At 39.5% G+C, this 17,155-nt stretch overlaps 1 protein-coding gene across 1 annotated transcript in view; it reads left to right on the forward strand.

The window, feature by feature from the left end:
• The window catches only part of RERE (arginine-glutamic acid dipeptide repeats), a 173,986-nt gene that overhangs the window by 74,095 nt on the left and 82,736 nt on the right, over window positions 1-17,155 (forward strand). The window contains exons 6-8 of the mRNA XM_086476019.1: window positions 1,779-1,827; window positions 5,451-5,575; window positions 6,409-6,508. Of these exons, the coding sequence (XP_086332145.1) occupies window positions 1,779-1,827; window positions 5,451-5,575; window positions 6,409-6,508 (274 nt within the window). The remainder of the gene's footprint in view (window positions 1-1,778; window positions 1,828-5,450; window positions 5,576-6,408; window positions 6,509-17,155) is intronic.

Below are 17,155 nucleotides of genomic sequence, written 5' to 3' on the forward strand. Positions count from 1 at the left end.
ATTAATCCAAGCTTGCTGTTTCCAGACTAAAGATGCTGCGCTCTTCCTTGCTAGTGTGTTGAGACTCACCCAGATCTCTTGCAGTCATTGAAGTGTTAAATTCAAAAATTTGTCTTATAACAGCTCTGAGTTTTGTTGTCCTTTTAATGTAATACGCAGAATATAAATAAAAGATGTCTGTTTAAGTAAGAACAATTTATAGGAAAAGAACGTGGAGCTTAAGGGTATTGAATTGCCTTGGAGTGGGCTGTGTTCTTTAATGCTGTTTTACAGGAGTCTTGGAGGGCCGTTGAATTTTCAGACTGTAGCTGCATTCAGTATCCCAAATACCAACGTTGAGGCGCAAGTGCCTTAATGGACTGCAGTGATCTGGCTCTTGACAAGAGCTGGGTATGTGAGATTGCAGCAGAGAGGTCCCATGAGTTCAGCTTTAGTTCTTGCGAAATCAGTACTTCCAGTAAATAGTTTTGTTCCTGTGCCTTCTTGTTGCTTATACTGCAACATATTTAGTAAAGAATAAGTGACAGAGGTGCTCTTCAATGATAAAGTTTTATTTACTGTTAGTATATTGAAAATTTAGGGAGAAAAAATAAGTTCTGTCCTGTCAGCTGTGTTATTCTGGTTTATATTGGCATGCCTTTAACTTCTGTTGTTGCCAGGGTAATTCTATGCAACATGAAAAAACAGTTTTTCTTCTAACTTATAATGTGATGTTTGAGTAACTCCAGCCAATGGTGTGAGCAGCACAGAGCCCTTCAGAGGATAATTCTCGCTACACGGAAGACAGTTCATTTGGAACTTGAAGTTTTTTATATAAGTATCTTCAAAATAGTGGAAAAATACGAAGGCCAAGTGTATTATGTAGAAGGGAAGTCCTTTTTGGATGAACTGAATTAAATTCACTTCTACAAATGCTACAAGGCATGTTTTTACTGCTTTTTAGATTTTCCATGCTTCTGAGTCCTGTGACTTTAGCAAGTGAATTAATAACAGCAGCAATAATAATTTTGACTTCTTAAAACAAGAGCCAGATAACTTTGCATGTGTGATCGAAAGTAACTTGAATGGTTTTCCATGAACTCTGTCTGGAAAAAGAGGAATTAGTGTTGCCAATTCTGGTAACGCAAGGCTCTGTTCTTGAAAGATTCGTACCCCAAATATTTTTATTTAAGATCCTTTCTCTTTCAACGTGAAAATGACCACGAAGATGTTAATGAGGAACGTGGCATATCCTGTGTATTAATCTGTAGCATAGTGCTTAGCATGGGGTCTGCATTGGTTTGGGTTTGGTGTTGAAATACACAGTTGAAGGAACATTGCACCAGTGGAAGTCAGGTGCTTCTTGGAAGGTGGTTCTCTGCATGGGAGGCTTTTGAGGTGGCTCTCAGCTGTAGAGAACCGTAGAGGCTTTTAAAGGGTCTTGATCAGACGTCAGTGCTACTTCTGGATTGCGTGAAACCCGAGTGTCAAAAAGTCGGAGGATGTTTGTCCCATTATCAGCTGCTCAGCGCTTTCTTGCTGCTGTGAGGACAGATCCCACTGATCCTCTTCTTGACTTCAGCAGCTTGACTGAGAGTTCCAGACTTGCCCTGTTGGTTTTTGCCATTTGCAGCGTAGCCTGTAATACACCTGAGTATGCACTTTTGTACTTAGTGATGTATTATTTTTGCTTCTCTTCCATTTGCATTGGAAATGCAATGACAAAAAATACAGAATATGATCCTGAATGTCTTTAATTGTAGTTCTCTCATTACTGTTTTTTTTTCTTTATATATTAGGAGGCTAAACAGTACCCAGGGTGAAATCAGAGTTGGACCCAGCCATCAGGTAAGGGATTTTGTTTGTATTCTAATATCCAGAGGGCATGCTTTCGCCACTTGAGCATTCAGAGGACAGTTCTTTAAAATTGTGTGCATTCAAATCCAATGAGTTCTTTAGAATTCTTTGGCTCAGTTAATGAGATTTTTCTATGTCAAATGTTGATATGTTAATGATTTGTACTAGCAGAAGTGCTAGTGGGTTAATTCTAGAATAAGACTGAAGGAATATGAATAACTACAGGAAAAGAAGGAAAAATCTCAGCTATTATTGGGTGCCTTCTGGAGTCGAAAATGAATGTGTTCTCAGTTGGCTTTCACCAAGCAATGTTTTCAACAAACTATAAAAATTTAATTTCATGTTTTCTAGTTGTATTGAAAGTAGATCTTTTGATTTTAATTTACATAGTGCTAATTGTCAAGTTGATAGTATGTTGCCTTGTAACAGTTAGTCCTTTCCATGAATCTATGTTTTTAAACAAAATGGAGATCTATTAGAAGTGGAGATCTATTAAAAAAAGAAGACGGCAGTCTTCCAATAACAACATTACAAAATTAGAAGGATGAGAAGACTTTAAACCTGAGAAAGAAAGGTTTCTTTCCTGTACAGCAACTGTGTTGAGATATACATGGATATTTATGTACATATTCATCTTTTAACACACGATGCAGTGCTTTTAAGCATGTCTAACATAGCTGTCATTAATGCAGAACTCACTGTAAACCTGCTTTCCCTTTTGTGTTCGTCTCTGACTGTGCTCTGTCTGGTGTCGTGTCTGTGGCTTTGCATTTCCTCATTGACTTGTGTTTACCCTGAAGTCTCCACATCTTCTCTTCTTGTTTTTGTGTGTTAGATGAGTTTGGCCAACTGTGGCACTTCGCTTAAAAGTCAGGGTGACCGCTGTGTACTCAGTAATTCAACAGTCGTCTTAAAAATTAATTTGGTATTTCTAATTGGAGCAGTTTTGGCAGCTGTTTGGGATATACTTCTTGCTAAATACGCTTTTCCGGTGTTGCCCTGTGCCAACATCACCAACGTGCTCTTCCCCTGCCGTTCAAGAGGTTAGCTGGTCCTCCCCCTTTTTATCTGCATAATTTTCATACAAAGCAATTTAAATTCTTTTTCACTAGGAGGCACAGTAATTCTGGATGATTATGGAAATATCCCTTTTGTCCGTGGTCTACAGAAGTCATGTTACAATTGTAATATCTTATTTGTGTTTCCCAGGAAGCTTTTTATGCAGGCTTCCTTTTCACTTTCTGATGCTGTAGAGAGGATAAGTTTTGATTTTAAAGATAGGGAGACCTCAGTTGTATTAGAAGCAATAAGAACTGTAAGTTCTTAAGAGCGGTGCCTTAAGTCGTTTGGTTTATTAAAATAGCAATTGAGGAAGCATGCTGAAGGTGTTCCGGCACTGGGAGGCAGAATAAGGTTAAGACTCTAGATGTGAGTTCTAATTTGAGGTAAATCCGTCATGAGCATTGAGCATAATCTGTTCTTCAAGAGCATTAACATACAACTTACTGTGGTTTATAAGGCCAGACTGTCACTAGGAATCGAGTTCTCTCCTTCACCTGTAGAATTGACTTCGTACTGTCCCAAGTGCTGGATTTTTGCATCCAAGTGATGAATATTCATTCAGACTCTTTTTAAACTCTTCTTTAATAACTAGTGAGAGTAAACATTTCTGGAACCTATCTAATATTCTTAAGGATGTTGTGCATTTAGAGGAAAAAAGTCCTTGGTGATTAAACCTGCAGTATTCTTTTCACTAGTCATAATAAGAGTACTGTAAATGATACCTTCGAGACAACTTTCATCTCAAATTGTCATTAATATTTTGCCATGTATTAGTCACCTGTGCCATAAGGTATAATTACCAGATGCATTTATGGATGGGAAAATAGGAAGAAGGTCTGCTGATTTTAGAACACTGTTCATTTTTGCTTGCTTAATATTTTAAACTTCCATTGTTCTTTCACTCATTTGCTGAGCATCTGTGTTTCTGACGAAAGTCATCACTAAGAGGATATATTCTCATCCTGTTAATTAGTATAAGGCATAATCTTAAGATACATGAATGGGTGATTGTAGGCCACAGTAGGAAGTCAGATTGAAGATGATACTTAACTGCTTTCTGTTCTGCAGTGTGATTCAAGCTGTGGAAAGTGTAAAAATAGTCTCCTTTACACACTAGGCTTTGTTAACTCAGGGGACGGGTACGCTTTCCTCCACCCACCTTACTAAGAAACAACCCTGAGATCTCGATAGAGGTTTCTGATGAGTATCTGTTGCCTTCATTTTCCTTAAATTCTGCGTGTTACAGACGCTAGGGGACTGTTGAGTTTGTTTTCATACTTTGTGCACAGATACCTCAAACTACTGCTTGTATCACAATAGAAAGTAGGGGCACAAGTGAAGATAAACGTTTTGTAGAATAGCAGACCTCAAAATGTATGTGCATAGGAGCAGGAGAGTAAGTCTCTACTAAATGTCCTTCTGTGAAAACTTTTGACTAACAAATTAATGACCAGAGGTGTTCAAGAGGCAGTTGCTCTTAGGAGTAACTGTAGTCATTAAGCATGTTCCTAGGGTACATACAGATGAGCATTAATTTGTGAAAGCACTCTGGTTGCTAAAATGCGTAGGTCTCATAGATACCTCATCTTGGTATAATGCTTGCTTATCCTTTTCCAGAGGAGAAATTCAATGACATGCCCATTTTCCCAGGCAAGACGTAAAATAAAGTACAGATTAAAGAGCAGAACATGAAAGACATCTGAACTGGTGACTTGTAATTACTGGTTATGTATAAATGTTGCCTCTCAAATATGTTTAGTGTTGTAAGTATAGGAGGTAATTACAGGGCTTAAAAGCTGTTTCTGAAGAGGCTCTTAGCTATCTCATCCCGTAGCAGTAGATGACTAAAGATGCTAATTGGGTCTCTGGATGCAGTGTAATACTTAGTTAGTGGCAGAGTTCATTTCATTGAGCTAGCTCACTTTCAGGAAATGTCTTTGTTTCTCTTCAGAGTTTTAATGATTACTGAGGACTTAATTTTGAACTTAGTGTCAAATGTGTAGGTTTTAAAATTGATTTAAAATGGTACACATGCAGTAGCCTTCTTTCTTACTGGTGTGTTATATGACTGTGTTTTAGCCTAGCACGCAGGAGTCGTAGCAGCATCTTTGTGAGAAATGAAAACTGTCTCTCTGAAGGTAAATTGTCCAACAGTGTTTGACTTCTGTGCAATGGAGGACTACGTGTGCAGTACAAAACGGTTTACTTTCAAGCTGTAATGGTTCTGTAGACACGCTTGCACTTGGTCTGTGTGCAGAAGGGCTTCACTGGTGGTGGACTGAGAGGTGGCGTTAACCCTGCACAATTATCACAAAATGAACTGCTCTTCTAAAAGGAGGAACGCGGGATCAAGTGAAGAGCTCGATGACCTAGTTTCCTCAAACTTCTGAAACTTGGCTCAAACAGCTTCACCACCTGTTGTCTGAATATCTTCCATCTATGAGATCATAGTATTCCAGAGAATTTACAAACTTCAGTATAAATAGCACTTGTGCATCCTCCTAACGCTGTTAACAACTGTAATGTCTGTATGAACTCTTCATTTTTTCCAGGCTAAGCTTCCTGATCTGCAGCCGTTTCCTTCCCCAGATGGTGACACAGTGACACAGCATGAAGAACTTGTGTGGATGCCAGGAGTCAATGACTGTGACTTACTTATGTACCTCAGGGCAGCGAGGTAATTTCAGCCAAGACACTACCGATGTCTTTAGAATGTTGTAGCGGACACGTAGCCTGCCACGCGGGCTGCGGTCACTCCTTTCTGTTCTGTTTCGGTGTAGCGTGGATGTCAGCTGCATAAGCTGAAACATTTAGTTTGAGAGAAGAATGTTCTGATTTGATGTTGGGCCGACTCTTTCCTTTGGCTTTGGCTTTTGGATTTAAAATGCAAAGCCAGCAGAATGTGCTAGCATGATAGGAAGAGCGTTGGGTGTATGTCGTATAACAGGGGAAGTAACTGCTTTAAGTGGAATAGGTGTGATAGCACAGGATTCCTTCAGAGACTCAATGTTTTTTGAGCTCTAGTTTGCATTTCAGTTTCATGCAGTTCTCTGGTAGCTTAATCAGATGCTCTGGTGGGCCTCGTAATGATTCAGGCTATGAGTAAATTACTTGCAGTTTGCAAGAGTTTAGATATGGGGGGAATCTGCAACTTAAGTAGCTTTTCTAACACATAAGATGACAACAGGTTTGCTGTCTCTGGTGAGATTCTGTCCTCGTGTATGGAGGTTATATCTTCCATAATCCTGGTCAGGCTTTGGTACGACTGCAGTGCAGATTTTTGATGAAATCCACTTAAATTGGATTTTGAATTAATTATTCCATATGCTGAGGTGACTCAGGCTTGCATAACAAACAGCAGTGTTTGTGGTGCCTTATTTTACTTGTTTCCACAGTATCTCAAGGCCCTGAAATTTGTGATTTGAGGTGTATTATACTATTTGTGTATTGCATGATGTGCGCGTCAAACTACCTGAAGAATTTAAACTTTTTTCTCCTCAAACTATAAAGGAGCATGGCAGCTTTTGCAGGCATGTGTGATGGAGGATCCACAGAAGATGGTTGTGTTGCAGCCTCTCGTGACGACACTACGCTTAATGCACTCAATACAGTAAGTACACGGAACTACTGTGTGGAAGAACAGCCTTTCCATTTAGTTCTGGACTGCTTCAAGCATATAATGCATAAGATATTTAGCAGGTGAAACAGATTTTGGCATCACAATATGAGTAGGACAGTAGTTTAGGATGTCATAACTTCCTTTTAAATGCCAACTAGTTTTCGAAAAATCTAACCTAGAGAACTTCAGTGATAAACTTTTGGGTGATGCCTTAAAGATGACAGCTGGTGAATATTCTGTGCGGGAAGCCGCTCAAGTCAGGTACACCAGCTGGAATTGCTACTTAGCTGATGCCTGACCTGGCTGGTGGTCCGTTCATTCAGTCCAGCTAGCTTCTAGCTGTAGGAAGCCAATAGTTATTTCCTAGAAGAAAGCTTCATAATGCTGTCAGTTGTATGGTGTCATGTATGTGGTAATGACTGTCTGGAATTTGTCCTGCTCCTGATCCAGTCTTCATTATCATTTATATTGGGTGCATGCGTGTCCAGTTATCTCTTGTGTAAATGTAATGTGCATAAATAAAGCATTACTGAAGAGTTACGTAGCTGTGAGTGTACGTTGAGATGCTCGCACAGTTTCAGTGCAGCCCCAACAATTAACTGTGTTGAGGAGGGTGGGGGGCAAATCATGACACGTGAATCGTATATTTAAGCTCAAGCTGAAGAAACTTGTCTGTCATTCCTTGTTTTTTTGGTGACATAGTGAAATCTGTAGTTGTTTGTTTCTCCAGAGCCCTGTCTGCAGCTTTTGGATAACTGTGGTGGTAGTGACTCTAAGCTGACCTTTGTTGTGACTTAGGTGCTTCCTTCCTGAAATAGAATAAAAGGAATTGTTTGTAACTGGTCATATGTTACTCTGAAGGAACACACAGACAGATCTGCTGACTCTACCAATAAACAGTTTTCATTCTTCCTTTTCTTATGTCACCTCTCATCCATAAACTGTATCATGGAGGTAGGAACAGTTTAGTTCTGTCCTTCATGGTTATTGGCTACATTCTAATCACATGTGCTTGTGAAGGCTGTGGAAAGGCTAGGATGTACCCTTTGCTGAATGAGTTTCTAGATAAATCAGCAGTATGTTTTAGGGGCAGTCACAATAGAAATGGACAGCTGGTAGGACTGGAAGCTGGGAGCAAGGTCAGTTGAGCATGTTTTTTGTGAAACTGCTGAGGGAGGATGCAGTGGGTAGCTTCAGATTTCATTTTTAAAGGTCTTCTGTCCTAAAAGTAGTTTTAAGCATATTCTGTCTGTGTCCAGCACCGTAACTATCTACAGTGACCCGTGCATTCTTTGTTCACAGCGCCTGTGGCTCAAGGAATTTGTTTTTACTCAGTAAAATAAAACAATTAGTGATACTAACAAGAAACAACTTACAATGTTGTACTCCTGCAAGCTGGCTGTTAAATATCACTTAAGGACCACAGTGTTATGTCTGCCTCTGCTTGTTACAATTATTTACAGTTGCATAGCTTTTAACCGTTTATTTATACAATTTTTTGAACCTTGTAGATGGTTGTGATACGCATCAGAAACTGAGCAGTTATCCCTGCCACAGAGGACAGATTATCTGTTTAGAGGAAGTATCCTGAGCGTGTTATTTGGTTGTTTTATTAAAGTGAGTGGAACTGACTTTATCAAATTAATCACATTAAATACGCTTAACTGATTCTTCATTGTCATAAAGCATCTCATTACATGAAGCTTTTAAATACTTCAGGATGTTAAAAAGAAGCTCAATCTGGTTTGTGACTGCTCCGTGATTAGGTATATATGACTTTATATCTAAACAAGTTAAAATTCCTGTATTCTTAACACGAAAAAGGTTCGTTCTGTAACATTAGCTTACCAAAACCACTCGCGTTGGTGTTTTGTTTTATTTCCGCTTCTGTTCGATCACGTGTGTTTCACAGGGTGTGTCAGTTTTTGTCTTGTTTCCTGTAACAGGCAGGAGTAAAACGGGATTAAGATCTAAAATGTGCCCCTGTCACACGTACTAAATAAACAGCAACAAAACTTTCATTCTTGATCTGAAAAATTGTTTAAATGTGGTTTATACACTCGCATGTGTAACCAGCTGAAATCCAAGATCAGATTCTGCACCCAAATTAAATACTTCCTTGTTGTTCTCAGTTTTACGGCTGACAAGCCGAGTGTTACTTCTCAGTGCTTCACAGTGCACTTCAGAACTGAGGAGAACCTATGAATCTCAGCCCTTTGGTTCCTTTCCCAAGATAGCCAGTGTGTTAAAGATATTTTTTTTATACTGTTTGATAAGAACTGCAGTTAAGTCTGTATCGCACATCCACTTCAGTTTCTTACCTGTTTTACATTTTAATTTCTTCTTTCCTCTTGAGATGGATGCCATCTGATTCTGGGGGCTTACCACTCTGTAGAGTTTTCGAAGTTGTTCCCTAAGATCCTTGTTAGAGACTCAAATCTCTGTTAAGGCCAATAATCACCAGAGAGCTTTTGGAATTGGAATTTCTTTCCCCTTGTCATGTATAATAAAAGACTAACGCAGAAAATTCATTTAACTTCACTGCTTCACTATCTACTTTAATTACCCCCTTTAATCACTTGGGTGTCTAAGGAGCCTGTGGTTGCACTTGCAGACTTCTTGCTTCTGAGACTTAGATTAGTCCCAAAGTATTTTGATTTTTGTTCTTCTGATTCTATTCTCTTTGTATTTCTAGTGCACATCTAGCTTAGAAAATCGCTGCTGGTTCATTTTCTGAATGGGGGAGGGTTTCACACTTCTGAAATAAAAGCACTATACAAACTCTTCAATTTATCCTCTTGGAAATCTTGTTTGTGTGTAATATTTTTGACTGCTGTTGTCATGACTTCCCTTTCCCCTCAATATGACATTGTAATGTGTTGCAGTAAGACTTACCCTGTGGTGTTCTTGTAATCACCTCATTAACTTGAGCTTTGCTGAAGTTTCTCTTCTGTAGGTATTGTGGTGCCAGTCCTCTGCTCTCGCTAGGCTGGTTTTCAACCCTGTATTGACACAGTGTAATTCCCGTTAAATAATCTGCCTGAACATGGACTGTTGAACTTCCAAGAAAATACAATCTGCAAGGTTTGACCCTAATGACTCTTGAAAGGTCCTTAGGCTTTGGCGATGTTTGATTTAGACATGCTTCAGAAATCTACTCTGTGTACTAATACTGTTCATCGCAGATTTAGAAACCAGTGAAGATACTTTCCTTGTTCACTTTGAATTCTTCTAGAAAAGTGTTTTCTTATGAATAATAGTTCTGTCAGATGGGGTATTTTAAGAAATTTTGACTTATTTCTGAGAGCCTACTTTTTTGACTATCTTAAAACAGTTGAGGTAGGTGATTTGACAAAATGATGCCCTTTTAATCTTTCTGTTCACCATCTATTTAAAACATATCAGATTTATCTGATAAATAATTTGTGAGAATCTTACCCTGGGTTTTTGTTTAGAAATTATCATGTGCAACCCAGAAGATAAATGTAAAAAAAAGTGATATGGTATGATTTCTTATTATGGAAATCCAATAAACTTCAGAGCAGCACTTCATATAAATTAGTCTTGACAAACTCCTTTGCCAGTGTTTTATTTGTGTAGTAACAGATGCTGCAGCCCCCAGAATGATTTATTGTTAATTATACCAGATAGAAATAAAGATCATGGAAGGCACAATGCAACATATATATATCTCAGCTCATTGAGATGATTATTCGCTTAATGTTCCAGGTCCATTTCAACCCCTGTTCCTTCGTTTGGCTGTTGGGATTTGGTGCCACATTTGTCATTGTAACCCTTAGGAAGGAAATGAAGTTTTCATTTGGAGTTCAGTGCCCTCCTGGTCAGTGCTGGCAGTCACGCTGAGAGATATGGAGGAGGACGTATTAGTTCCTGAAAGTCTTTCACCTTGATATTTTTAGTTAGGGAGGGTCTTTTTTTGTTGCATGACTGTAGAACAGGTAGCTGAATTTGGCAGACTTTCTAAAACTAGCTGTTTTCTGTGCTTCATTTAAATATTCATGAGCAAAGGTCATTTGATGCATTAGACCTTAAAATATTAGTCACGTAAAATGAAAACATGCATATTCAGTACATTTTTTCCAGTTTCATAATTGAACCATAATCTGTGAAGCCATTTTTATTGGTGAAATGGTAGATAATTGAAACATTTTAAGTTTTTTTTTACAGCTACCCCGTTCCTCCTACCTTGTGATCTAGAGAACCATGTTGCTTCGAGGCAGGACTCTTCCTTAAAGTGAAAAGGGAAATGGAAAGGCTAATTTGAGTTACTCCCAAACCTTGTTTGGGGTCACTGCGGACAACATTATTGCATTCTGAGAGCCAGCATGCTGGATGTGAAGGTTGTGTAATTAATACTCGGTAGTAATGCACTTTGCCTCTTCAGCACTTTGGGGCTTTGAGTGTGGATAGGTATCAGGTTTTAATAACCAGAATACCATCAACCAGCCCCTCAAAACACACTATTTACAAGATACCTGTGGAGATCCTTAGTGAGAAAATCGTGCAGGAGAGCCAGGACTTAATCAGCCAGCTGTGGGTTGTTTTTTGTTTTGTTTTTTCTTCACTTTTGTGGGGTTTTCTTTGGTCCCAAGCTAGTTGGAATTTGGAAATCAATTGAAAAACCTTAGAATTCATTCCCTTTCCAAGTCAGGCTAGTTTAATTAACTACCTTATTTTACTTAGCATTCTTTACTTGCAAGTGCAAGGATTTGACACACCGATTTGTTCTCATCTGTAGAAGGAAGAAAACTCTTGTGCAAGTATTTGTAAAAAATGGCCCGTTGTGATGCCAATATGTTTTACTTGTGTATAAATTTCTTCTGTAACGCATGCAATTAATGGGTAACCCAGGCCCTCTGTAATACTTAGGTGGAGCGTGGGGAGGAGTCCTAGTTTTCAAATGAAAATACAGACAACCCTGCACTCAAGTTCTGCGGCAGGATCAAATTCAAGCCTGTTCAGACAGGCAGGTGAAACTATTTTTATTTGTTTCTCTGTGTGTCCTTGTTCTCCTGAGTTCCTGTAGAGGCTCCAATTCTGGCATTACGTTTTGCAAATTCTTCACAGACACAGGGAATTCAATACTTGGGTGTTCCTTTGTTGTTGGACTGAGAACTTCTCAGAGGTGTGATCCTAGTGCTTATTACGGAGAACATCCTTCTTGTCCATGTCCTAATTTTAAGATAATGTCCCGTGCCAAAACACTTCAGCAGATTACTGGATTGTGGCTTGCAGTGTGAGATAACTCGGGTTAAATTTTTTGCATAGAGTTCAGTATTGCCTTATGGAAAAAAAAGTAATAGGAAGTAGTTTAAATGTTCTTGAAAGCAGAAATGACATTGAGTTTTGCCTTTATTAAAACAGTCAGATCGGGAAGCGTGAAAGATCAGAATACCAAAGAATACCAGAAAACTTAAGAGCTAAGTTTTAAAATTATACTTCAGCCCTGGGAAGGCTCGCTTCAGTGGCATATGGCTCACTAGAGGTTTTGCCTTCAAATATAATAGGATGAGCCTTTCTCTTAATATCCTGAGCCATGTAAATCACTTCTGCAATATAAATTCAGGAGTGATAACTGTAGTGTGAGTCTGTACCTTCCTCCAGGTTAATTTACACTAATAGATCAGCAGTCCTGTCTTGTTGCATTTGTTAGAAATAGTGTAAACTCTTACATGATCGAGAGCTTATGGGCCAGTCAGTTAAAGGTCAATCATTTTGAAACCTGCTTTTGTTTTTGTACGTGTCAAAGTAATGTGCAAACTTAGCAAGTTGTCGGCTCCATTGTGTGTGTGTGTGTGTGTGTTTGGGGTTTTTTTGAGGTGGAAAGCAAATATTTACATGTACTTTTATCACAGTGGTAGTTCCTTAAACATGATCCACAGAAGGACTTTATGGAAGCTTCTTACATAGCTTGCTATGTACATACAATAGCCAAAGTTTTATTAGTGTGTCTTCATATGAATAACTGTTCTTGTTTTCACAGGTGATTTCCTCAGTGTTTTTCTTTCTTTTCTTATCCCACTCCCACAGCAATGTGATAGTTGTATAGGAGGATTTTGGCATGATTGTTGTAGGCTTATTGAGGATGTGCAAAGGTGTCTTGTAAATACAGAAAAGTGTTCTGTGGCTTTTTGACGGTATTCTGGTTATGAAGACTTCAGTGTGACCTCCAAAGTGGTGCTTTTGTGGTTTTGTTCCTGTTTCAAAACAAAGCACGTACCTCTTGTGGGATGCTCTAAAGTAACATCATTTCACACTTGCGGTGTGTAGGATAGCTGTCGAATAGCTGAATCGGCACAACTGAGGGGGTAGGAACATCTCAAATTGTTCTTCCAGTGGAAAGATTTGTGGAGTCTTGCCCTTAGGTAAAACTGAAGCAAGCCCTTCTCAGAGTTAACAGACAAGGAGAAAGACTTTATCATTTTAAAAACCCCCATTCCTGGTAGGCTGGTGGTAGTTGCGGCTGTTTTGGATCCCCCGTGGCACTCTGAATGTGCTTTCATTCATAACAGAGAAATAGAGGTAAGTGAACCAATGCGAGTGAGCTGGTATTGCCTGCTGCGTGCCTTAGTGCCACGTTCCTTTGAGGCAGAAGCCTGTGTCTGCCTGTGCACTAGCTGGTTGTGGCACACCAGCAGAAGCTCTGCATTCACCTCTATTGCTCAGAGTTGTTCCCTTTCTCTAAAGAAAGAAGAGCTGTTGCCTCTGTATCATTAAAAGAAAGCGTGAGAGTTACTGGCGTCCCAGAATACTGTACTAGGAAGCATTGCAGAAGCTGATTGAGGCTGAGCTGTATGTAGGGAGGGGGAGCAAGGGGTTCTTCCCCTGTCGTCATCTCACTTTGCACCGTAGGGGTGACGTTAGCACTTCGCTGCGATCATAGCTTCATCTTCAGTAGAAGAGTGAGCAAAAACTTCGAGGTTATTCGTAAGTCGTCATATCTAGAATTTAGGTACGCAAAGGCTGGAAGAATTGGTTTTAAAGTGTCTTAATGTGATGAGGGCCTGTTGCAAGTATTGGAGCTGGCAAGCCCTGCAGATTACAACTATCAAAAGTGTTTAATACTACAACAGTGATTTCGGAGAGTGGAAATGGCTGACAAATAGGTTTGAAAAAAATATGCTCAAGAAAGTTCATCCTGCTTTGTGGTAGAAAGCTGATGCCCTGGATCTGACAATCCATGGCAAGATCGTAACATGATGAATATTGAGCATTAAAGGTGGCTGCTACTGCTGGCAAGTACTGTGGAGTAAGAGTTGGGGTAAATCTTGTTGTAGTTTCTTCTCCTCCCTTCCTCCCATTTCTTTGCCTCTGTCCTCCAGAGCTCTGATTTAGTATGAAATCCGTTTGAAGGTCCTTTTTGTGCTCCATACTAATACAAAGCCAGAAACTCGTGACCCCTTTTATACTTCGCTGCTTTTTGACCTGCGCCTGCTGTTCAGAGTTTCTGCGGCTCTTTTCTCAGAGAATCCGAGTCAAGAAGGAGTTAAATTACTACTTTGTTCTCAGATTTAAAAAAGCTCCGGAATAAGAATTCCTTCTTGGTGTTCTGCCTTACCCATTGTTCTGATTCAGGCATAAGTGTGAGCATCAGTTATATAAACCAGCAGGCCCTAGAGAAGAAACTGGAAATGACAGTGCGAACTCAGTGGGTAAGAGTGAATCTTGGGAGTGTTTGGTCATTTTGATGTGCGTGTTATTTTTGCTGGGGAAATCAAAGAGCCAGCAACTCTGTCTTCATAGGGTAAGAAAATACCACCACTTAAGCTTGCATACTGCGACGTGGAAGAAAGACAAAACAATCATATGCTAATACTGTGTAAATCACTCTTTACTAATAGCGTTGTTATGACTTCTCATAACACACTATTACATGGGAACGTGTCATTATGAGTGACAAACATGACAGTGTAATATCGGTTTAAGGAAATTCAGTTCAAAGTGAGATGTCACCCAGACAAATTACTCCCTGTTTTAACTTGCCCTTAGACCAGATTTTCTTGTTCATTAACTACAGACAAGGTTGAGAGCATAAAAAAATTATTTAAATATATGTTAGCATTTCTTATTATTACAAGTTTTCCTTTTGGATGAGTCTTAATTAACAGCTACTCTCATGGTTCAAATGAGGTAGCATAGCACTGCAGGGGCCATCACTCTCTGCCTGGGCATGCTGGAAAATGAAGCCACTTCTAGTGCATAAGACAATTTTGCCACTTTGAATTTTCATTCATCCTTATCCTTGCTCTTAGGGGAAAAACTTCAACGCTTTATTTGTGAGATGAGTCAGGAAATCTTTCTAGAGAAACTAGAAAGAAACAGGCAGATAAAAAGGGCCAAAAATGACTTGAAAAAGGTTTTTTTGGAATATGTAAATTTTATTTTATTTTTTTGAATGCTGTTGCAAGTTTTGCAGATATTGGGCAAGTTCTTGCCCTGCATGCTTGGGGAGCACTAGCCGTGCCTGTTGTGATGACCCACGGGAGCAGGTGGCACAGTTGGCTCCCTCTGCCGTTCTGTGTTTGGCAGAGCTCTGGCAGTACCAGTGTGTGAAAAGTGGATGTAACACAAGCGTCTGGCTCTTCTAATGTCCGTATCATTAGCATCTTAGATCACGTTGTAGCAATTAAAGTTATTTAGAAGCTTAAAATAGATTAGAACTGGGGGGAAGAGATGGAAGTTGCCTTTCCCCCCCCCCGCCCCCATTGCCAAAGCAGTGGGGATTAATTTTTATATTTTCAAACTGTTGGATACCACAAATTTGATAGTTTAAAAAAACCAAACCAGAACTAGTAGTAACTTTCTCTTGAAGTAGCTTACTGATTTCTGTCACCTTTTTTTTTTTGTTTCAAGTTCTGTTGCAGGCCAAGCTATGTCAGCTAGTTATAAATCAGAACTTCCCGGTTAACTGTGACTGTGTGTTGGCAAAACAAGATTGTTGGGCAGAGTCTTCTTGCTGAATAGTTGAGGTGCTTGATTGGTTCAAGGTTCCATTGTCCTTGGGCACCAGAGGGAGCTGAGCAAAGTAGTTTTGTTGTCTGAGAGGGCAGTGTGGGTTTTTTTTCTCTCTGATCCAGATTGTTTAGTGCTTTGCAGCAGGTGGGGAAGAGGTAGGATTTCAAAGGGGAGGGGGGAAGGAAATTCCTGGAATTAAAGGGCATTTGGGGCTAGTGTCTTGTTGGGTATCGGACGTGGTTGATAAAAATCAAATCTTGCTGTTGTGGAGGATGAGCACTTTACAGAATGCTGCAAATTTGAAAATGGATTTTGCGGTTTCACCTAATGAGATTCATTTGCTATGGAGCGTATTCCAGTTGATCGTGGGGCAAGATGTCCGTAGCTATAAAGAGCATCTGCATCAGACTGACATTTGTCAGCTCTGTTCCTGAAAGAAGTGGCCTGAATTACATTTTGTATTAAATTAAGTGCTTGGATTAGTGTAATTACACCAAAAGACCTAGCTACTCAAGCCACATGGCAGTAATTCTCATTCTGCTTTTCGTTTTCCTTGTTGTCACTTTTCCTTCTCTCTCCTCAGTGTTTTCTCCCCTCTTAAACATGCTACAGTTTTACAGAGAGTTAATGGGTGTCTTGACCATTGTCCCCTTCAGTGAGAGGAGCAAATCCCTTATTAATAATTACAATGTTTTTAAGCCTGCACGGATTAAAGTAACTAGTGCTTAAATAGGGATGTTATGTAAATATTGACCGTGCCGTACCAGGCAAATACTATTTTCTTTTACAATTCCACTTGGCAGCAGTGAAAAAGCTTCATTTGATTCATCTGTATTACTTGAGTCTTAAAATGCTCTTGCAATATTGGTAGTATTTACCTCGTGTTCAGCAGGTCAGGCTTTATATCAAGTGATGTGATTTGTCTGTGACCAGTGGAAGAGCCAGCACTCGAACCTGGAGAACTCCTGAATTCCTGTAAATGCTGGACATGCATCCCCACAGTCCTAGCTGAACAGTCCTTTTGCCTTTATTGGGTTTTATGGGTAGATTTTAAAGTAGCTCAATATGACTTTCTCGCGGTATAGCAGCAATTTTTCCTTAGAGAAAGAGACTCTGGAATCTACCAGTGTTCTTAATGGACTGCAATTATTTAATATTGTAGCCTGAATGGAGCCTAACTCAGATGGGCTTTTCAACGGAGATAATAATGACTGTAATTGCAAAAGGATGCCTTGCTGAAGTAGAAGCTGCCAGATGCAATGCCATTCTGATCTAAAAAGGTCACAGTAAAAGGGACATTTAAATTAAGTTATAAATTACAATTGAAGAACAATATTTTGATGAGCAAGACCAGAGATGTCAGAGCTGCAAGATGTAATTCATGGGTTCATTACAGAACAGAGGTGCCTGACAGCTGAGCCATGCCAAAAGGAGAATTTATTTGCAACATCACGCAGACAGAAAATGGCAGCTCTGCTGAGGAGCTGTAGTAGAAACTTGAAAGCTTGTGGTAATGTGCAGCCTTTATGGTAATAAGGCTTGCCTGTGCCTAGCGTTGTTTAATGGCTGTTGTAATAGAAATGAGGTTTTTGGACACGTGCACATTCAGAATTTTTCTTTAATCTAAAATCCTGTCCGGTGATGCAGAAGTTGCTCTATTTT

Source organism: Leptosomus discolor, chromosome 20 (genome assembly GCF_034619465.1).
Source record: "Leptosomus discolor isolate bLepDis1 chromosome 20, bLepDis1.hap2, whole genome shotgun sequence".
Classification (NCBI taxonomy): Eukaryota; Metazoa; Chordata; class Aves; order Leptosomiformes; family Leptosomidae; genus Leptosomus; species Leptosomus discolor.